The sequence below is a fragment of the Alosa alosa genome, chromosome 15, assembly GCF_017589495.1.
Source record: "Alosa alosa isolate M-15738 ecotype Scorff River chromosome 15, AALO_Geno_1.1, whole genome shotgun sequence".
Lineage (NCBI taxonomy): Eukaryota > Metazoa > Chordata > Actinopteri > Clupeiformes > Clupeidae > Alosa > Alosa alosa.
This window is the reverse complement of record NC_063203.1, coordinates 14,404,389-14,427,519: the sequence shown is the minus strand read 5'-3', so window position 1 is coordinate 14,427,519 and position 23,131 is coordinate 14,404,389. Positions and strand designations below refer to the sequence as shown.

The window sequence follows — 23,131 nt, the reverse complement described above, 5'->3', positions numbered from 1 at the left end:
TAGGCAGATTATAAAAAGAGGTCCTCACTGAATCTTGCTGAAGTTACATGTAAACAGTAAGTTTTAAGATTTATTACAGTATCTGCTGAACATTTGATTGCTTTGTCTCAGAAAGGCAAACAGGAGGACACATTCTTCTAGCAGATTTGGCCACAATACCATTGACCAAATGCAACTTTTTGACCACAGCATGGGCTCTCAGTATGAAAACATTGACCACAATGCTATACTAAATTAACTGTCTCTGCTCAAAACTATCCATTTTAGACCACCTGCATTGCATTCCCACTTCATTATGTTCCAGTGATTATTATGTTGAAGAAATGTTTGCCGTTAATACGATTACCCCAGGTCGAATAAGCTTTTCACACATGAAATGCTTTCAAAGGAATGTGATAAAATACCCGAAACACCCTTAGGCCTAATCAACACCACAAAGCTGCATCCTGTATTGATAAAGCTATCTTTCTTTTTTAGTCACACCAAAGGTACAAAGGTATTATCCAGCACTTCATGCTGCCGTTTGTGAGTGGTAGAAAGCAGAGAAAGAAAATGTGAATGTACTTCCCATTAAGTTATGGTGTAGGTTTGACTCAAATAAGTTATTTTTCATTAAAGGCATTAATTCACACGAGATTTCAGATTATTTCAAGCTGCTGTGAGCATTTCTGGTAGAATGGGTTCAGCCAAAGAGGGAATTTCAATCCATCATCTCAGTTTAACTGCAATGGCGCCACTTCCCTGCTTCTCTGTGACATGTGATATTTATAGATCTCTGCTAACAAATATTTAATGAACATTAGCAAGCTCCATGGAATACAGCATACCCTGTTGATCTTTGAAGAACTGTGCCCTAATACAAAAGCTGCACCCCTTTTAACCTTTTCATTTATGTTCTTATTTCAAAATATGGGAATAATTAGGCTAGGGCCTACATCATGCCTGTGCTTCTCTGTCATGGACACAGAAAGGAAAGGTGGGCCCTGTATCTGAATTTTTCTTTAAAAAAAAAAAAAAAGTAAAAATAATTTATTCATGTGGATCATGCTTACACCTTCTGCTAATATCAAGCCTCTGGCTAGCATAGGCCTACTTGATAATTAAGACAGTTTGACAGCAGGATTGAGCTGTTTCTTTCTGTGGGCCACAACACTTTATGCATGATCATCATCTGACTATACATTTTGAAAGCACACACACACACACACACACACACAGAGAGAGAGAGAGAAAGAGAGAGATGATACATTCTACAAAGAAACAAACAAAAAAATCATATTAGCCTTGCATTGTTTTACAAATCTTTTAAACAAATCTTTAAAGAGCTAAGAGTGGCCCACCTACAGACTCAGGCATAGCCTCTGGCATATTTATAACGGTATCAAATAGGAATGTTTTAAATGTTTTACATTAATTCGTAGGCTACCTAGGTACCAACCAACTAACATGGCCTCTAAGCCAGTAGGCAAAGCATTACAACGTAGCCAATCTTTATTAATAATAACATTTTGGTCGGCTACTATGTTGCTACAATGTTATGAAAGTTTCCAGGTCTTTGCATTTTGCCACCTTGTTGCAACTACGCAGGTCTATCTGCCTTTCGGCTGACGTAAGTGAACTGTCACAACCCGTCACAACCACTGCCATGGGAGAGGGGAAGTGTACATGCAAAATTCGTTTGTTGTTGTCTGTGAAGTTAGCGTGCTAGCCAGCTTCTTTATCAACAAAAGAGGGTCAGCCTTCTATCTAGTGATGGTACTAAGTGGCATGTCCAAATATGTCTGAGATGCTACTGAAAGAAATGGAGGAAATATCTCTTACGAGTCACCATAAAGGAATTGAAGAGAATGGTAGCGAGAGGAGTTTCCTTTTGGTTGACGAAAATGAAAACTTACAGGCAAGTTAGCTAACTTATCCTAGCTAACGCAAGCTCAGTTACGTTTTAAGTTGACTGTCGCAACATTAATTAGCGTTTAAAATGTGTTTGTTTGGAAAGAGGTAGCCTAATAACCAGTCAACGAAAACATCCTCATACAATTTGGTGTATATTGTTGCTGAGTCATGCAAGTTACCTTTAACCGGGAGTTGTTATTATGGGGTTGCACACGTGTTAGCTTAATATAGCTAGCATTGTATATCAGTCTTGTTGTTTTTCTTAGGTTTGAGGATGTGATGTAAGTTAGCTAATTAGCTGACAAGCTAGAAGCTGTCACTCATCTCTTCGACACCCGTACAACCAAAATAATATGTTGAAATGCCTTAGCGGTATGAATTAATTTATCAACAGCTCGGCCAAATGTGCACTGTCTAGTTATAAGCAGCATTATACTTGCCACCTAAACAGTGTTGGTGGAATCTGAGAGGGTGGTCCCCACACTGTTAGCTTGTTGGGTCAATGTTAGCTATTCTTCGTTAGCTTGCAAGACAGGCCAGTTGCAGTTGTTTAGAATCACAACGACAAATCGCTGTCACACAGTTGTTAGTAACTGTCACCCTGTTGTAAAGTAACTTCCGATCCAGCTTCTGGTGTTGCTGGCTAGCTTTGTATATAGCTTCCATATTTCCTCAACTCCACCCGGACGGAAAGTACCTTGAAGTAGTATATGGGAGCGCCCCTGGTGTTCGGTTTACTCTGATGGCTTCCTTGGACAGTCACATGCCTCGCCAAGCTTATGAGTCATGGTTTGTCACCTGTGAACTCTGATCACCTGTATTGTTATCAATTATTGTCAGGAGTTCCGTGTGTTATTGCTGCGCGAGTAACTCCAACGTAACATATAACGTACCTACATAACTTCAGAAATTATACAATGAAGTAAAGTGTATTTGTGGTGGTCAGAGACGGATCTAGAAGATCTTTGTGGTGGGTCACTTAAAACACTCCTTCCTGTTCTGGTGTAACTTCTTTTAAGCAATCTGATTGGTTTACTGCCATGGTACAGAATGCCCACCTTATTGTCTTGCTACACAAAACAAAGCGGTGAGGCAGGGCACTCACTCCAGAAATCTTCACATCAGGTAGAACTCAAGAACCCCTCAAGAACTCTTAAGAACTCGACTTTGGCTTAACCTTTTTCTACACGCTCTCCTGCACCCTCCTCTCTCCCCTCTCAGGTTCGTGATGTCGAGCATTTCCTACAGAAGCTGGGCTTTGACAGTGACAGCACCCTTGGCGTCAAGGTCTTGTCCATCTTTGGCAACACTGGTGATGGCAAATCCCACACACTCAACCATGTGCTTTTTGACGGAGAGGAGGTGTTCGCCACCTCGCCCTCCCCCACCACCTGCACGGTCGGTGTGTGGGCTGCCTTCGAGCCCAGTCTGGGCCTGGTCGTCCTGGATACCGAGGGCCTCCTCGGCGCCACCACCCACCAGAACCGCCGAATGCGGCTGCTGCTGAAGGTGCTGGCCGTGTCGGACATTGTGGTGTACCGGACACGGGCCGAGCGGCTGCACAACGACATGTTCCAGTTCCTGGGGAGCGCCTCTGCTGCCTACCTGCGGTACTTCACCCCGCAGCTGCGCGCCCTCTCCAGCCGCTGCGGCCTGGACGTGCCCCTCTCCAGCCTGGGGCCTGCCGTGATGGTGTTCCAGGAGACGTCACGCACACAGCTGCTGGGACAGGGTAAGGGCGTGGGCACAGCACACATGAACACACTCGAGACACTCAAACTGACCTCAGATTACCTTTGCGCATGTATGCAGATGCATGTCTTATCATTGTGCCCATCCATATGTTCACCACTTGCTAACATGCTCCGCTAAGAGTTTAGTAGATGATGCCCAACGTGTCTCTCCCCTAACACACATAGAAATGTTCTAATGCATTAACCGGTACATCAAACCCATTTTAATCTGTTCAGCAGATCAAATCAGTATCCAAAAGAATCAGAGATGATCTGCACACCAGAGAGCTAAGACGGTACCTGTAAACGGTGCCACTAAACAGTGAGACCATACATGACCATAATAATCAGATAACTGGGAATAATGAAATAATGGTAATAATCTGATCTCGCGTGTTTACATGCACTTCAGTAATGCGGTAATCAGAAAAACCTAGTTTACATGATTCCGTCCATTAGTCGGATTTCTTTCAAAGTATGTGATGTAAAACTCAAACTTCCTGTTATTAAGTGTGCTTGCAAAGCAGCACACTTATTGTTCTTCTTAAGTTTTATTATTATTCCCGTCTCCCTAATTTTTTGTCAGCTCTAGCACCTAGGCCCCTTGAGACAGAGACACCGTTCCAACTTTAAAACGTCCGGTCAGTACCGGTCTAAGTTGGTCGCGAAGATGGCGTCAGGTGGATGGTCGTTTAAGATCCGCCATATTGTATTGAACAGAAAAACGAAACTAAATTTTCACAGGTCACAAATTTGGTCGAGCGCCCTTAAACTTGACATACATTATCCTTGGACCAAGCCTCACAAAAGTTACCAGAAGGATTTTTTGATTTTGAAAAGCGTTTGCCCGTCACAGCCAAAGCGAAATCGCCGCCGAAGTTCAAACAGGAAGTCGCCCATATCTCAGGAACACTGTCACATATCGATACCAAATTTTGTGTTTGAACTCGGGACTCCAATGTGAGGGTGCAGAAGCTAAAAAAAAAAAGAAAACATTACAAAAGGTTCCAGCATTTGGCAAACCACCCACCCGTATTTGGTAACTATCACCTTCCACATTTGCAGTTGTTCTGGTACATCTATCACAATGCCTTCTAAGTATGCACAATGTCTCCGGGCAACCTTGCCCAATCATGAAATCCTTGCTCTGCCATGGGATAGTATGGACTTACGAACTGAAATGGTAAGGAGAACTTTAGCTATTTATTGCTGACGTAGTACAGTTATTTTCACATCCACGGTATTCAAATTAAAATTTTCATTATTGTTAAATATCATGATGGGAGAGTATTATTAAAAATGTTACAAGTATGCAAATGCATATGTTTACGGGCATTTAGGTTTTACTGTGTTGTTTTGTTGTAAAGGCATTCTAGGCCGTAATGAACAGTGGTCGGCAGCACTCCATAGGCTATACCTATTAATATGAATAATCACACGTACACTTTTAACAAAGATCCTTGATTACTAGTTCCGCTTTAACCCTCTCTGCTTTTAATACCTTGAAAAGACTATCATTTTGTTTATTTGATGTTGCCTAGCAACAGTGTTCAGAGCAAAGATTCTAGAACAGAGCTTCAGAGAGACACGTTTTGAGTTCGTGGCCAAGTACCTAAAATATCGGTTTCCATGTGTATGTGCTGGATGGTGTGCTTCCTTTATGAAAGTAAGTGTTTTATAGAGTTACAGACATAATGAGTCATGTTGTAGTGGTCCACATAAATGTGCCCCTTCTGTTATTAGAATGCTAAGCGGAGATTTAACATCATCCATTTATTTCTTGTGTGGCTAGAAGCTAGCTAGCTATGTCATAGGGATGAGATGTTGCTGTAACGTTATGGGATTTATTTTGCTTAGCGTAATGCCATGGTCATTTGATTTGAGATGCTTGTACTCGTAACTTCGTCGCTCGTAACTTTAGGACTCCTAATTTTTTTTTTACTAAGAGTAATTCAGGAAGCATTTCAGCCCTAAAAGTAGCGCCTGGGTCTGTGACAGCTTAAGCGAGAACTCCTAATAAGACCGATTCACAAACAATGTTTTGTGGTGGCATTTCACGTCGCGATGTTTTGAAATGCGTCTAACAATCACAAGGGAACAGTTTTGCATTGTAGGCATAACTAAGGGATGCAGTAACACCACCAACAACAACCAAAACTAGCCTACTCATTGTTTACATGTACATTTAATATAACGTTTCATTGTGAATCAAATTGAAAGATTCTCCTCTTTGCAAACGTTGGCATAGGCATATGGTGACAGATTAATTTAATAATGTTGCTGCGTGAATCACGGTAAGCGCAAATGAAGTGGCCACTTCTTAATGGGACTCACTGTATGGAAGTAGGCTAAGTAAAATAGAGATGTTTAAAATACCGGTAAGATAAAGTTAGGATATGCCCGCTTGACAACGGCAGAGATAACTGGCCTTTGGCCATAGCAACCATCCATTTAGAACGACTGGCCTTCATAGCAACCAAGGATCTTAGCTGTGATTCATGTAGCTACAGTATGCATGCAATGTGATGCAAAGTATAGAAAGGTGATGAAATATACAGAGACAGGTCAAGAAATATAGTGCAATGTAGTATACAGTTGATTTACAGAAGGTGGTTTAGAGTAATATGAATTAAATATAAATATGTGCAGTGTATTAGCAGTTATCTCATACAATAAGTAGAATAATGTATGTAGATGTAGCAGTAACATTATAATAGTAGAAATAATAATATAGACATATGCAGTGTATTAACAGAATATAATAAAACAGAATAAATATGGATATTCAATATGACAAATATATAACAGATATGTACATAACATACAGCTATGTGCAGTGTGGAAACAGTGTCATTGCAGTGCAGAAACAACATTTTAAGAGTAGTAAGAATAAGTCTATGTGCAGGATGAATAGTATAAAGATCAGTAGAATAACTATGTATAAATGTAATTACAGTAGGCCTATGTACATTTGTAAATAAATATTGGTGAGAGGGATAAATTCATTTTATTTAATCGTAAAAGTAAATTGCATTCAATTAAATTGCAATTAAAAATCTTTCCAGTAGGCTTTAATGTCACGCAAAAAGTACAACCAAAGCTGAGCTTGATCAACTAGAACGTCTAAAGAACCAGTACTTGAGTGTAGTTTTTTGCTGGGTCCCAGGCCATGTTGGTCTGAGGGGAAATGAGAAAGTCACAGAATGTCAAATCCCTGCCCCAGACCTTAAACCTATACTGAACTCTTACACCACAGATAAGTGGCAATCTGAAGAAGATAAAAAAAAACAAGCAAGCTGTTGGTACATTTTAATCTTATCAAGATTTTAATCAAGCTTTCATGATCCACTGGGTCGTTATGGGCCACACAAAATACGGTGTTGCTAAAATTACTCCTATTGTGGCTATTAGAGACATGCGTTCATGAGTATCCAGCTACATTCAATGAGTTAAGTAAAATACATTCACACACACACAAAAAACATCACTAATGTTGTGGACATTCCTTTATTCTGAGATACATCAATAGGCTCTCAAAACAATCCCAAACAGACATAAGGTCTTTATAGAGCAAATCCATATAGATTATTTGTCAAATAAACCAGTAAAACAGAATTAGGGGATGGAATATATTAAAATAAATCAGTGAAAAAGTATCCTGACAAACAAGCAGCATTTTAATGCCTTAGTCATATTTCATAATTTCAATTTTTTCTCTAGGTTACCTGATAGCCCAGTTTGAGAGGTGCAAGACGCGTGACATTATTTATTTTTGCAGCCAATCACTGCTGTTGTTTTATTTTATTGATTTGATTTTAGTCATAGAAGCTAAATTCGAAGGCAGGCCACAGGTAAAATCCAACGAACCGCATTCACCCCGCGAGGCAATAGTTGAATAGAGCTTTTGAGGTATTGCTACTGCTCCAACACTGAAAGGCACTGTTAGAATGCTTGGATCAAGCCAGGTTCAGCATAGCATATGTCACTGTCTGCTCACGTTGGTGACCGGACCAGGGCAAGCACACGTTCGCAGTTCCCGCCGGAAATGCAGTCTAGTTTTGAAGTGCGTAATTGTTTCACACTTCTTCTGAAGCCTGCCTCCGCCTTTTTTGCCGACACCTTTCGAAGTGTGTCCCCATGTCTATTTTTATTCCGATTAGGAAATGGAGTATATTAAGGCTTTTCATCTCGTTAAGCATAACATTGGTTTCCTTTTCGCTCCAGAAGTGACTATTGCTTGTGGATTTATTGCTGCTCCACACCATGTTTGTTGTTGTCTAGTTGCCGCTCGCGTTACTTTTGACTACATCACATTCGTTTTCTACGGTTTTTACACATGCGCAGATATAAAAGAACTAGCCTAAATAAATCTGACTAACGGTATACATGAAGAAATCAGATTATTGGGGGAAAATCTAGGTGTGATTTCTCATCAGATAATGGTCGTTCTCTGATAAAGCATATCACATTATGCCGTTTACATGACCACTTGAATAATTTAATAATTCCAGAAATAAGATAATGATGAGATTATTAGTGTGCATGTAAACAAGCTCACTGTGAATGGGTGCTTTCTGGTGTGTGGATCAGCAATTAGTACAGTTAGCAGGCCATTCCAGTCAGGAAGAACAGCCTTTAAAACTTCAGTTTGACCTAAGGGGTTGGGTATAATACAAAAGTGGATATCTCCAGTGAGCTCACCAACCCCATGGCCATATTTTTACCTGTGGGATGGAATGTTGATGTACACCTAAGGGGAGGGGAAGTGAACCATAGAACTGGAATGCAACCCTGGCCTTCGAGACAGCAATGTGTATTTCCTCTACTTTCCTCCACTCCCATCTACTTTTTGTTGTTATATAATGAAGTGAATAGCTGGCATGCACATCAGGTTTCTGCCACCCAGTCTATTTAGTTAAAAACTGAGAATACACCACTTTCTGGATGTGTTTTATTTTTTGGCTGACTCATTCACGCTTCCATATGGCACCACGCCACTGCTGGCCTTGGGCAGGCTCCTGGTGATCCCCAAGAGTCTCTCTCTACTTTATTCTTTAATTAAGTAAGCAAAGTATCTTTATCACAGTGAGCAGTATCTTTATCACAGGATCTGAGAGCTGTTTCCCCAACATGTCCCTCACAGATAGCTCATGTCCAGGCCAGGCTGACACGCTACTGCAGAAGCGCTTCCATGACCTCAACCTGACCACTGAAGCCTTCAGCTCGTTCCAGTATGTGGGCACTCAGACCATCACGCCCCCTACAGACTACTCCCAGCTCCTGCAAGCTGTCAGGCACCAGGTGAAGAACATGGCTACCCGCGCCCCACGCGCACCTAGTATTGTCTTCAGTGCGCTGCAGGTAAGTGTATGTGTGCATGTGTATGTGTGCGAGTGCACTAGGACTGCTAGGACTGCATTTGTGTGCCTGTATGTGTGGGCATATTTATACTTTATAGGTATCTCTGAAGGTCTTCCGTATAGTAGAATAGTCTATATAGTAATAGCAGAAGTGTAAGCACACTTATAGTTATTAGTGTGTGGGTCAGTTAATATCTCTGGTCGTTGAGCTGGTTGTAGTTTAATTTTGGTTACACTTTACTTGACAGTATCGACATAAGAGTGACATGACACTGTCATAAATGTGTCATAAACAAGTCATAAACATTCGGTTTTTGTCATAACAAGTTAGGTTTAGGGTTAGGGCTAGGGTTAGGGTTAGTATTAGGATTAGGGTTAGAGTTCATGTGTCATGACAGTGGCATGTGTTCATGACAGTGTCTTGTCACTCTTATGTCGATACTGTCAAGTAAAGTGTTACCAATTTTCAGTGTGCACTCATAGTGTAAACCATAGAGGCCCGTCAGAGAGTACATTATATGAAGATGATCTCCAGACTGTCCTCATCCTTGCCTCTCTTCTTTTTCTGTGTCCCCTCTTGTCTTAGGCCCTGAGTGAGAGGTTCTGTGGGGACATTTCTGATGAGAGGGTCAGCGTCTACTCCTTCTTCCCAGATGAGTACTTCACCTGCCCATCAGTTTGCCTCAGCTGCAAGTGAGTGCCCTGGAAGAGATCAATTCACTGTTCTTAGTTGAGATGGCACTATTTGATCAAAATGAATGGAGTGAGCATCTGAGGAAGAATGACCACTTTGGCTTATAGAGGACTGCAGTTAGTTGTGAGCAGTCTGTAAGAGTTTGTGAAATTAGATCGAGCACATTGAGGATATCTCTGGCGATTATTTGGGTGATTAGAAACATTAACTCAGACTAAACTATGACAATGCCCTCATTTCGCAGTAGTTTTTTTTTCTTTGTTTGTTCTCTCTGACAGGAAATATGATCAATTTTCAGACACATGTAATGTGTTTACCAGAATGAAAAGAATACTTTTAACTTTCATCATCCGAGGACTTGGACACAAACCTTATAACATTGATACTTTTTATAGGCATCTGTTTTCCTCCAGCGTTTGGGCGTGAACTGACAATTTCAGATGGCTGTATAGATGAATGTTGCATAAAGATTAGTAGACACCTGAATATGGTGTGTTGTTTTGTCACGTTCCTAGTGTGCGGTGCAAGAATGGCATGAACCACCAGAAGGATGGTGTACACCACAGAGCTGATGGCTTGTGCCAGTATGCTCATCAGTACAACAACAAGGTCCTCATTTGTAAGGTAATAACCACTTTAAAATAGGCTATTACCCACAAAGTGTACCGTCCAACTGCTTCTATGATGGGGTTTCACTGAAATAATGTAAATGAGTTACAAGCTGCTTGTTTGCAAAGTAATAACTCACCAAGACAAACTATTACAGCACACATTTCAGGACCAGCTGTGTCTGTGATGGTCTTACTGAAACAATTTCATATCTGTTAACAGTAACAAGATTGCTGATTACAATATGATAGCACTTGTAAAATTACTCTCAACTATAGTATTTCATATCTTTATACATTGAAACTTTCAGTGCAGTGAATCCAGATATTTACCAGACCTGGAAAATTCACCATAACCAGTCCAATAATCAGTAATTAGGTCCAGTGGGTAGCAAAATGCTATTTATATTTAGTTTTGATGTTAAAAGTAAAAGCTATGTAAGATTTAAGTGGGGTGACTCATGCTCTGTAGTCAGATTCCCATATTTCACTTTTGGACTACTGCTGTCTTGGATGAGTCATTGTAGTCATTCTGTGTTCCATGTTTGTCACTGCACATGTGCCATGTGATCTGTGTGGTGGTGGCAAAGCGTAAACATTATCGCAGGTGTTTGGCAACACAAGAAATAATTCAGAGGGAGGAACAGCAGTCTTGTGTGCTTGTTCCCACTAAGTTGTTAACTGGAAGGTGCTTATACAAGCCTCCTGAGATGGCTGCCAGGACTGCAGAAGGAAAACAAATGGGTCCATTCATTTGCTTTGGCAGGCTATCAGTGGGTAATCAGATCAGTGTAGAGGAGGAGGCTGAGTGACATTCTGAAGGTGTAAAGTGCATCACTATGGCCTTCATTCGAGCCTTATCAGATAATCAAAGCAAATGAAATCAGAGCACATTAATTGATAATTGAGAATGAAATAACTTTATAAGAGTAGTGCATACATCATCTGGTGGCTTTTAGGATTTAGGTATGAGCTACACCAGGCGCGTAACTGAAGGCGTTCAGTTCGCGACGCGAAAAATTCATTTTAAAAGACTGGTCTATTTTTTTCTAACGTACGTGCCGCTATCACGTCTAGTGTAGCTACTTCCATTGATTATAGTGGGAGCTAATTGTTGCAGCAGACGCTACGCGAACGGAACGCTTCAGTTGCGTGCCTGGTGTAGCTCATACCTTATTCTTACACCTCCAAGATACCCTCATGTCTGTGGGAAATACTTTTTCACTAGAGTTAGGGCTTTGGGTAACAGTTTAGTAATGCTTGCTTTTAACACAATCTGCTTTGGTGTTGTTTATTTTATTTATTGTTTCTCAGGTAATATGAAGCGTTCCTTCTCATGTTTATGTTTTTCTTGTGACCTCTGCTCTGCTCCCAGAGGTGCTATGAGGGAGGTCGGGAGATGATTGTGATACCCAAGACCTCAGCCTCAACCGACAACCCCTGGTTTGGCCTAGCCAAATATGCCTGGTCAGGGTAAGTGAGCTACACACACACACACACACACACACACACACACACACACACACACACACACAAACACAAACACATACTGTAAGTTTGATTAAGTTTTAATCCATATCCAAACATGCTATTTGATAGAAGAATAAGTAGATCAGAAACATATGTTTTACACATGATCCGTACAATGACTATTCTACGATATGTATAATTAAACACTGCCTTTTCTCAGGTATGTACTCGAGTGTCCCACCTGTGGCATCATCTACCGCAGTCGGCAGTACTGGATGGGGAACCAGGACCCTGAGGGCAGTGTGGTCCGAACCGAAGTCAAGCACGTCTGGCCTGGGGTGAGACCACCCATCCACACACAGTCTGATTCCTTACGTAATCAATTCCCAGTGTTGCTACTAGACACAGTGTTGCTACTAGACAGCTATTCTATATGATGATGTTCCAGTTGAAGAGTTACTCTACAAAACTTGTACTCTATGGTCACCATTGACTTGATGCAGGTAGTGCATTTTCAAATAATTTTTCATTGTCAATGTTGCACAGTTTTGTTGTCAAATGTTGCTGAGCTTCTCCAGAGACATCGTAAGGCAATACGATGCCAGACTGTGTACATCATGTCTGCTATGAGTGAAGTACTCCTGCTGGATGTTTCCCTCTCTCCCTTCCAGTCAGAGCTGTTCCCCACCGACCATCAGAATGCAGCCCAGCGGGTCCTGGACGGCATGAACTTCGTCATCCAGTCAGTGTCCGAGTACAGCACCGGACCCACCAAGGCCATCACGTCCTGGCTCACAGACCAGGTGGCGCCGCCTTACTGGAGGCCCAATGCAGAAATCATGGTGAGGCACCCTCATTAAGCTAGATTTCTAATTCTGCGAGTCCACACAGTGACTATGCTGTTGCCTCTAAGCCGTCATGAACCTTTTTCTGTTCTGCGTCTCCCATGTCTGCGTCTGTGTCTGTTTTTTCTTGCTTAGATTTTGTAAAGGTTATTGAGAAGTAGACACAGTATATTTCAATAACCTAGTTATTGTAACCAGAAAATGAGTCTGAGGTTATTTGCGAGGTGTCTGCCAGCCAGTTTATGTTATGTTAGCAAGCGAACAAAGTACTGCTTGCTGGTGCAGTGCTGATTTCGAAACATTCCTGACAAAGAGACACCATACAATCGGATGACCCCATCATTGTAACCAAAAATATGTCTGAGTTTATTTGCATAGCTTCTTTCAGCGAACTAGCATGTTGCTACTACCCACAGTAGACTACTGGAGCACAATGGCTATAAACACACAGGCTGAGTTGACCAATTACAGCCTTTGTGGTCTATGTCGCCTTGACGCAAAATGACAGTTTTTTGGAGGTGCGCATCAAGCGACAGCACAGGGCTTGGAGGGGATACATGGCAACGCAGAGGTCTCTCTGGGGCTACGCCGTTGATTCTACACAGAAGCATAAATCAAGCTTACATCATGCAGTACTTGCATCATGCAGTACTAGTATATCATGCGTGGGCATTTATCTTTGCAATATTGTGTTGTGTTGCATTGCATTTTCACTCTTAAAAATGAACAGATTCTTGCCAACAAAGCTGGCTGTGTGAAAGGTATGTGAAAATCGATGATGTGCAAGTAATTACTTTCTCAAGGACAAAAGGACATTTTCTGACATCCCACAGTATGAAATCCTCAACAGGGACTCTTCAGTGTTCCTGTTGATTTGGAACAAGACAGAAATGACAGTCTGTACTCTTTACTTGAACATTGTGTGACTCATCTTTTATTGCTGAAGTGCCTCTTTTTTCAACTATTTATCATTACAATTAATTTTCCAAAAGCAGCCAGCTGTGCTAGTCTTGGCGTTATCACCATGGATACAGGTTGTCATTACCCTCTCTGGTTTTCTTCCTCTGTTTGTCTCTACACTTACACCCTTTTCTCGATCTTTACTTCTCTTCCTCTGTTCCACCAACATCCTGTCTTTCTCCCTCTCTCTTTCTCTTCATCCATTAATTTTTTTTTCTCTTAATCGTCCATGTTTTTCTCTTCTTCGACCCATCCTACTATTTTCATAACTCCTTGTATCATGTCATCTTTATTTCTTTGTTTCTCTCTCTCTCTCTCTCTTCTCTCTCTCTCTCTCTCTCCTCTCTCTCCTCCTCCCTCTCCTCCTCCCTCCCTCTCTCTCCTCCCCTCTCCTCCTCTCTCTCTCTCTCTCTCTCTCTCTCTCTTGCTGTCTGTCTGTGTCTGTATCAGGCGTGCCGTGCCTGTGAGAAGCCCTTTGAGGAGCTGGAACGGAAGCACCACTGTCGTGCATGTGGCGAGGGCTTCTGCCAAGCCTGCTCGTCCCGCTCCATGCCCGTACCGGAGCGCGGCTGGGCCAGCGGGCCTGTGCGCGTCTGCGATGCCTGCTACCGCCAGGGAGGCCCCAACACCACCACCACCATCACCACCAACCAAGGTAACCAGCTCAGACCATCCCATCCCAGCCCGTCGCCTGGCACACTGAGCAAAGCATACTGGGCATGGTGCGGAGTGCTAAATTAGCAGTCAGATTGTTTGTTAGTCATGGGCATCACAAGGGAAGCCATTGCTTCCAGTGTAAGCAAGGGTGTGTTGGGAAAGTGTTTTTCAAGTATTCAGAAAACAGTCAGAATGTAGATTTTAATGGAAAGAATCAAATTCAACATGGACATAATGTTCCTTGAATTGTGCTTTGTCTTCCTTATGTCTGGTCATTGCCCCTGCATTTCTCTCTCTCTCCCTCTCTCTCCCTCTCTCTCTCTCTCTCTCTCTCTCTCTCTCTCCCATCTCTCTCCCATCTCTCTGTGTGATTTTCATCTTCTATCTGAAGCTTTTAGCTGAGGCTCTCAGAGCAGCAAGACAAGCATGACTCATACCCCTGTTAAATATTAGCATAGAAGGATCCCACTTCAAATGGGGAAATCCAGTTATGACAATGTCAATGTTAAAAACCTCCGTCATCTCTTATAGCTGTCAACCCACTCTGGACCATTTGAGAATGTCTACATTTAGTGAACAAATTCAGGTTTAGTCGAGAAGAGCAGTAAAGTCCTGCTTTAATTGGCTGTCATTTATGGTTGCCTAGAAACATTATTTTCTGTGAACAAGTCGTTGTGACCTAATACCTCCTACTGTAGAGAAGCAAGAAGAAAACTTGTGCACTCCTACCCTTATTAAATCTCAAAATCTCAAGTGTATAATTTGTGGCGGTCTTGTAATTGGCTTTCAGAAATGGCTACCAGTATTGAGGGGCGTTCAGAAGTTTTTAGGCCTCCATTTAAAGTGTCATAAGTGTCTGAACTGCAGTATTCTCCAGCATTTCACAGCACTAGTGAAATGTCTCATTTACTGGTAATTGGTAAATGCAGTGTGTCAGATCTCACTTTTAGAACTAAAGCATGTTCGGTATGGTTAGATGGATCAACATGAAGTCGCGTCTCCTTTCTTGCAGCGGCCCAGTTGGAGCCACACGCTCTAATGGCGCGTAAAGTGACGGAGGTGGCCCAGTCAACACTGGACATGGTGTCCACCGCTGTGGACTACCCCCTGTGTAAGTATGCACCACCCACACACACCCTCCTACAGTCTCCTCAGAGGCTTACAGGGCCCTCAGGGCTACACTCCGCCTCATACCGATATGAGAGTCTGGGGGCAAAATCACGGCTCTAGTAGAAGCCAGCTTCCAAAAAGGGAGTTATTTTTGGAAGCCATGATGAAAGGTTTTGCGCCCCGTTTGTGTGGGCTCGTGGAGTGGGGACCGGTGAGCTGGGCTGAGTCGGACAGTAATTACGTGCAGAGAACTGATTTGGTCAGCAGCACGCTGGCTGCTATCGCACAGACCCCCCTGCGTTCACCCCAGCCACGAGATAGATTGGGGGAAATATATTTTCATTGTACTTGCTGAGCGCTCACGAGTCAGCATTTTTTTTTTCACTCTCTAGATATAATGATTTCCGGCAGGCATTTTTGTAACGCCAGCATGAAACATTCAGAGAACTTCTGTCAATTATATTATACATTTGTTCTGTATCCATGGCAATAAGTACAAGAAATGAAGCATTGACTAGATAGGTTTGTCATTACAAATGTAACACATTTCCCTTTTGGTTGGTGTAAATATGTTATATTACCTCTTCTGTTATTTATAAATAAGCATTTTAAGGCTAAAAGAAGCACTTGCCGATTTAAGAACAAAATAATAGGCACACCAGTCCCAGCATTTTTTGACTAGAAGAGTAATTCTGGGAGTCTGGGAGAACGGAATAGCCTAGTAGTGGAGTTACACGCAAAGAGAAGGGAAAAGGGTTGTTTCTGTCATGGCGGTGTGGTGGAATACAGAATATATAGAGAAGATATACCATCTCAATGAAAATGCAACTGACATCTTTAACCAAATGAAACAACTAACTCGGGTACTAAAATTAAATGAAATCTAAAAATATATTATGAAATGAAACTCCTACACAAACATAATAAATAAAACGTCATAACATCATGCAAAGATAATGTCTATTAATTAACGTGAAGCCTTTGTCTCACATTTATTTATTTATTTATTTATTTATTTATTTATTTATTTATTTTCCTTACTTATCGATGCTGTCGGCTGTGAAGAGAATGCATATTCACTCAGCAAAGACCTGTCTCTCATGAACCAGTCACTGAATGTAAGCTTGTGTGTGATGCTTTACACTTTGCCATAGCAACTGAGTCGCTCTCTGAGCATAGGACTCCTCAGTGAAAGTTTATTTCCCTCAACAGCTCTGTAAATATGACTTACGAGAAAACTGTTGGTTAGAAACTTCTAGTGCCACTTGGGAATACTCTTAGTGAAAAGATGAAATGCTTTATGAATATGGCCCCTGATCTTTTTGAAAGAGCATTATTTGCTAGGACATATAACATACAGTACCACAGCTTATTATTTGGCTTTTGAACATTTAGAGCAGAAGAGGATCAACAATTGGGCTCTTCTCAGTGCAAGACAACAGCATGCACAAGAAACACCCTGTTTAAAGTGGTGGCGGTGGGAACGTAGTGGTAAGGAGCTGGGCTAGCATGCAGTAGCCAGAAAAGTTGTGGGTTCAATTCCCAGATTCCAGCATTGTGCCCTTCGGCAAAGCACTTAACCCCGATTTGCTCCAGGGACATTGGCCCTTGTAATATAACTAGTGTTCTTGCTGAAAGCAGCACACTATTGTTCTTCTTAGGTCCCCTATCTTATTTTTTTTATTCCTGTCAGCCCACTTTTTTGGCCAGCTTCTGCTCCTAGAGCTTTTGAGATATCGACACCATTCCAACTATAAACCGTCGGGCCGAAACCAGTGTAAGTTGCTCGCAGAGATGGCTTCACTGACCCTTGTCGATTTTCTGCCATATTGGATTTTACAGAAAGTGAAACTAAACTTTCACAGGTGACAAATTTTGTCAGATTTTCATGAAACTTGACGTACATGATCCTCAGACCAAGCTTCACAAAAGTTTTCACAGTCAATCGAAGTCAGCTGCAAAGCTGCCAAACAGGATGTAAGCTATCTCAGCGACGCTTTCTTGTATCACAACAAAACTTGGTGCATGGACTCGGGACTCCATCGTGAGGACACACATACAATTTGGTGCTCTCTGACCTCTAGGGGGCACTGCAACTAGCATTTTGGTGTTTCGGACACGTGTTAAAGGTTGTATCAGCGATTTCAGGCCCAAAAAAGGCCCAAACATAAATTATCACATTTATCTAATTCATCTAAGCTGCCTGCCCTATAAGCAGGCCGTCAAAAAAACGTGTCTCTGTAGGCAGCCTAGGCTTCGAGATCTGTACACAAAAACAATTGCTACCAACAAGGGAAGGCAACCCCTCAAAGACAAAATAAAGTGTTTCAACCAATAACCAACGAGATGCGCGTTTAAGAGAGTTTTAATTGCACGGGAGGGAGGGGGAGGGAATAGCGAGCTAGCTCTCTGTTTTGTTTGAACATCAACAGAAGTGACGTATCCCCGCTATCACTGGTACAACCTTTAATGCACGTAACCTTTGACCCGTATGCCCGATGTCGTAAAACAAGGTACTGTTGGAATCCTTGGATCGAGCCGAGTTCAGCACACCCTATTTCACTGACTGCATCCATTGGTGAACCACACCTGAGCAAGCACACACACTTTATGTGTATGTCAATTAGAATGCAATTCCTTGGAAATGCATTCTAATTGACATACAGTATCTAAGTTGCTTTGGATAAAAAGCGTCTGCTAAATTAATAAATGTAAATGTAAAACAGGACTTTACTGTCTCTTCTTCTAACATCCCTCTCTTCTCTCCATCCTCCTCTCGTCTCAGGTTTTGTAAAGGGTGTGGCACGGCCTGACTACTGGGTGCCCGATCACGAGATCGTCGAGTGCCACCAGTGCCACAAGGCCTTCACGCCCAGCATCCCCAAGCATCACTGCCGGGCCTGCGGGCAGGGCGTGTGTGGCGGCTGCTCAGCCCAGAGCCGGCCAGTGCCCTCTCGTGGGTGGGACCATCCAGTGCGGGTGTGTGACGACTGTGCCAGGCAGAAGGACAGCCTGTAGAGGAAACCTGGGAAAGCCTTAGACAGACACTATTTCATATACATAGACTCGCATATACACACACACACACACACACACACAAACACACTCACACATACACACATACCTGCCAAGGAGTCTGAGCTGTCCAAGGCTGTCTGTTCCTCTGTTCATTCTGTTTACTCTTCTTGATGAAAAAGCTGATGCCGTTGTCAGTAGGGGTGGGCGTAGTAAAGTCCTCAGCATGACCATTGGCATCAGGGAAGAACTCCACCACTATCCACAGCCAAGAGCCTTCTGATTCAGGTGACCCCTCCTCTCGCCCTGCGTCTGTGACTCATCTCAGGCCTCGCTGACCACGTGGAATTCAGGACATGTAGTTAACCCATTCTGCAGCATTTTAAACAAATAAGCAGACACGAGAAACACATTAATCGTCGTATAAACACTTTGTTTTTTCGACAGGGAAATGAGCAAACTATGTATGATTTAATTTGTTTAGAACTTGCTGCTTTTGAGTGAAGCTCTGGTGGAGGTGACAAGACAGGGATGGGCTGTCATCCGCACATCTGCAGATAGCATAAGGACTTTGCCGAGCCAAGTCACACCTCACCTTATCGCGGGACTTTGTCCCTATACACTGAGCACTTTTTTTTTCTGTAGGCAATCCTGGGCACTGGAACGTGCTGCATAGGTCATACAGTCCTCAGCGGAGAGAACAGCCACTAAAATCGGTTCCGCTAGGCCGACCGGTGACATGACGAATAATAAGCGTTTAGTACATATGCCGTGTAGTTAACATTCCAGTGATGGTCTAAGGCGATAGTTGTCGTCTTCGCACTGCACCTCTCCGTTCCTTATCATATCCAGTGGGTTAATGTTTACCAGTGAGACAGGCAAAATTAACACTTTTTTTTTCTCATCTCACCAGCTGTGTAATGAATTTGTACTCTTAGTGGAACTCACATGGCCAATAACAATCGAGAGGAGACTGCTGCGTGGTGCAGGTGGCGAGCTTGCTGTGGTCTACAGTGCAGCGTGGGTGCCCGGCTCCTAATGCTGAGTTATATTGAGTTAAAGCTGAGATTGTTGAGGGAGAGGCAAGTCCCTTAAAGCATTTTTAATGCTCCATCTGTGTCCCAGTATCTCCATCTCTCTTTTCCTCTCAGATCATAGACTCTCTTACACTCTCACTGGAAATGTAGCAGTCATATTAGTCCTTTAGACATGCCCCGGAACTGGATATGCAAATGCAAGACTGTACAGTTATTAACCAAAGCTATGATTTTTAAATTGTATATAATTGATTTTCTGCCTCAGACAATCTGTGTTTTTTCTGCTTTCTTGTAATAAGTATTAAAGATGATCATAAACCTTTTGAGTCCACCCTAACAACAGTTTGTGTGTGATGGTGTTTTTTGGCTGGGTCATGTGTCCTGTTCATGTAGGCTATTGACGTTTTTGAGAGACCCCTACCGGATATGTCATAGTGGCCATTAGTGCTGGAGGGCCAGACACAGAAGCGGACATTTCAAAAGGAGTATTGGCTCCTACTAGCTGTCTCAAAGGAATTCTGGAAGCCAGGTTTTAATTTGGGATTTTACTGTCCTCTACCACTGGACTGTGAAAAGAACACAATCAAGTCAAAAAACGAATTTCAAACAAGCAGATGTGCTTTTTATCAATCCCATTGAGGCACATGTGCTGTTTATGCTGTGGTTGGCTGGTATTGACTGAAGGGCATTTCAAGGTGAAGATCCAGGTTTCCTGGCAGAGTGTAGAATAATAATAGTTGTTAAAACAGAATCTTCAACAGAGCTTTGAGTTTCCATTCTGACAAGTCTAATGCTTTTGTTCAACTTTATGGTTTATTGTTTATTCACTGCAGGCATTATGGATGAACTCTTGTTTGGAACCATACAGGTTACAGCTCAAGGATAACTATTAAAAATAACAGAATAGTTGAAATAAAATATTAAATGATTTCCATAGCTGAGATTGTCTGGATAATGTTCCCTGGTAATTTGGAAAATTATTTCTTGATACACATAGACAATTCAAGTCACTTGACAAAATGTATTCCAGACTTACAACAGCCTATTGAGAAGCTGGCTCCACGTAATAAATTAGGGGTAATTCATAATAGTAATTCATAAAACTGGAAGGCTAGTCATTATGATAAGGCCCACTGACCTACAACTCTTTTTTTTTTTTTTTTTTTTTTTTCCGATTGCTTAGAAAAATCCAAACTGGATAGTTACTGGTATTCACCACTAGAGGGAGTCCAAGCCTTCTCTTTGTGCCCTTGTATGCTCACCAATAGACTATGGCAAGATGTGCTTGACACAATGATTCAGAAATTAATCATTAGGAATATGAATAAAGAGGCACATATCCAAATCCAAAGAAAATAATATTAAAACAAAAGGACATATAAGAGCAATATGGCCCCTCTTTTTCACACTATCTTTCTCTCTCTCTGTCTCTCTCTGTGTGTCACTGTGATTTATGATCATGTGTGTAATATACCTGCAGTCTCCTTTTTGACTATAGCTATTAACAGACCACAATACCATTGGGATTTTCCGCCACTGAAGTGTACATACTGATAGTCTGCACTGAAACCAAACTTTCAGTGCTCATTTTCAGTGAATGTTTTGTTATGTGTGGTTCTGAACATTCTGAACTCATAAATAATGGAACGTTTATGCATCATGTCAGGGAGAACACTACACAAAAAAAGAAAGAAGCTACCCAAAAATGAATCAATGAAATTGACTCCACATTGTTGGAGAGAGAGAAGCAGAGCGAAGGTAGTATGATCATGCAGCATAGAATAAAAAAACGAGTCAAAAAGTGTAAAAACTGCTCTTCTCTTTCACACTTTCTGTCATGCACACTCAGGTACAGTGCTTGTGTGCGTATACAATTACATCCAAATAGAAGGCAAATTAACACGGCTCAGTAGTCTTGATCCTGAAGGTGACCTGTAACAGCCCCCCGTCTCTGGGTGAGTATCTCATTCATCCCTGGGGAGGGAGGACTTCTGTGGGTGATGGTGGGGGGGAAGTGGGGGCCTTCTGTTGAATCGCCCCTTGGCTGCTCATTCTTTCGGGGTTGACTGAAGAAATGGGTCATCTGTAGAAGGTCTGTGCGACCACTGTGGCTCATTATGTTCATCCTGTAACACAGTTCTTGACCTCATTAATGTCTTTCCGTCTTGCATAAACCGTGGTGTCTGCATTGTGTGCTATTGTGTTGTCTGCACAACTGCACACACATTTTGGGGACTTTGTCTGTACTCTCATTTGGTGACTTTGACCAGCATATTAACAGCATCTCAATAAAAACACATGACAATTTAGCCTTTTTTCGAACTCTACCCCTCACCTTAAAATTCCTATGTTGGAGGAGAGCTTTCATAAGCAACCAAAGAGTTATGTGAAGTCTCCTTAACTAAAGGTCTTTGATCACCAGGAACTGAGTCTAGTCTGGGTCTGGTTTGGCTCTTACCCTGATCCGGTGTGTGGACCCGTCCGAATGAGTGCCAGATCTGTTCTGGAGTCAGCCGTGGCCTGCCAATGCCTCTGCTCCTGGGAGACTGCCATCAGTGTGACTGCTCGTAAATCATCTCCCAGTGGCTGTTAGCACTCGCCATTTAGGTAGGCAACTCATCCATGTACTGCTGAAATCTGACACCGCATCTTATCTGCACTCTCATGTCTGTGTGGTGTGTGTGTATGTGTGTGTCTGTCTGTGTGTCTGTGTGTGTCTCTCTGTGTCTGTGTGTGTCTGCCATGTCCTGGGCTGTTTGGTGTGTGTGTGTGTGTGTGTGTGTGTGTGTGTGTGTGTGTCTGTGTGTCTGTGTCTGTGTGTGTCTCTGTGTGTCTGTGTCTGTGTGTGTCTGCCATGTCCTGGGCTGTGTGGTGTGTGTGCCTGATCATAGACTGGAGGCTGGACTTGATTAGCATTTTGAGTCTGGTTGTGAATGTCATCTAAAAAGCCCCATCTGTCCGTCTGTCTGTGTGCTTGTCCTCAGCCATCATCTGCCTCCTCTGATTCTCAGTTTCTCTCTCACTTGGATACTGATATGCCCCCTCCCCTGTCATTCTCTCTCACGCTGCTGCTGACCTGCACGTCTGTCAATCCCCATAGCTTCTCTAGGTTCTCGGTGTTCTGTGTTCACTTGTGTGTGTGTGTGTGTGTCAGTTTGTTCCCAGGTTGCCTCTGCACAGCCTCGTCTGAATGCCCCAATGTCTGTCTTCCTGTCTGTTTTGTGTTCGGCCTGTGTCAGCTCCGTCCACCCCGTCCCCCGTCCCCCGTCCCCCGTCCCCCCAGGCCTGCGGCGCTCCTTCCCCAGTCATGATGCCCGTGCACACCCAGGTCTCTGTGTGCCAGCCTTTAGCATTCAACCCGAGATGGACCCCCCCCGGCCATCATGAATGACAACCGCTGGCACAGGCTCCGGGGAGCTGGCACTGCCAGGGCCGGCCACTGCCAGGGCACAGGGACTTAGAGAGAGAAAAAGAGAGAGAGAGAGAGAGAGAGAGAGAGGTGGGTTGTAGAGACAGGGAGAGAAGAGAGGTTCAGAGAGAGAGAGAGATAGAGGGAGAGAGAGAAAGAAGAGGGCAGCACAGAGGAAGAGAGTGAAGAGGGGGAATGAGAAAGATTGAGAGGGAAGAGAAGAGGGAGCTGGGAATGAGGGAGAGAAGGATAAGAAAATAGACAAGAGCAGAGAGTGGTGGGGCAGATGTACAGTACAGAAAGGGAGGCAGAGAAAGAATAAGGTGGAGAAACCCAACCA

The 23,131-nt window shown here is 42.8% G+C and overlaps 1 protein-coding gene across 1 annotated transcript; it reads left to right on the top strand.

Moving 5' to 3' along the window:
- The first annotated feature begins 1,638 nt into the window (after positions 1 to 1,638).
- Positions 1,639 to 19,705, top strand: si:ch211-11n16.2 (zinc finger FYVE domain-containing protein 1). The gene is made up of 11 exons (XM_048265001.1): positions 1,639 to 1,897; positions 3,115 to 3,625; positions 8,770 to 8,987; positions 9,573 to 9,679; positions 10,196 to 10,304; positions 11,664 to 11,761; positions 11,979 to 12,096; positions 12,430 to 12,600; positions 14,014 to 14,218; positions 15,233 to 15,331; positions 18,116 to 19,705. Exons 1-11 carry the CDS (start codon positions 1,778 to 1,780, stop codon positions 18,346 to 18,348), a joined length of 1,989 nt encoding a protein of 662 aa, XP_048120958.1. The 5' UTR covers positions 1,639 to 1,777; the 3' UTR covers positions 18,349 to 19,705.
- The last annotated feature ends 3,426 nt before the right edge of the window (positions 19,706 to 23,131 follow it).

What these genes read in the sequence shown, in the direction of transcription:
- si:ch211-11n16.2 (XM_048265001.1), top strand. Translation starts at nt 1,778, where the DNA reads ATGTCTGAGATGCTACTGAAAGAAATGGAGGAAATATCTCTTACGAGT. An exon ending in ACAAGGTCCTCATTTGTAAG is followed by an intron (nt 10,305 to 11,663) that starts GTAATAACCACT and finishes CTCTGCTCCCAG; the next exon opens with AGGTGCTATGAGGGAGGTCG. An exon ending in CACCATCACCACCAACCAAG is followed by an intron (nt 14,219 to 15,232) that starts GTAACCAGCTCA and finishes CCTTTCTTGCAG; the next exon opens with CGGCCCAGTTGGAGCCACAC.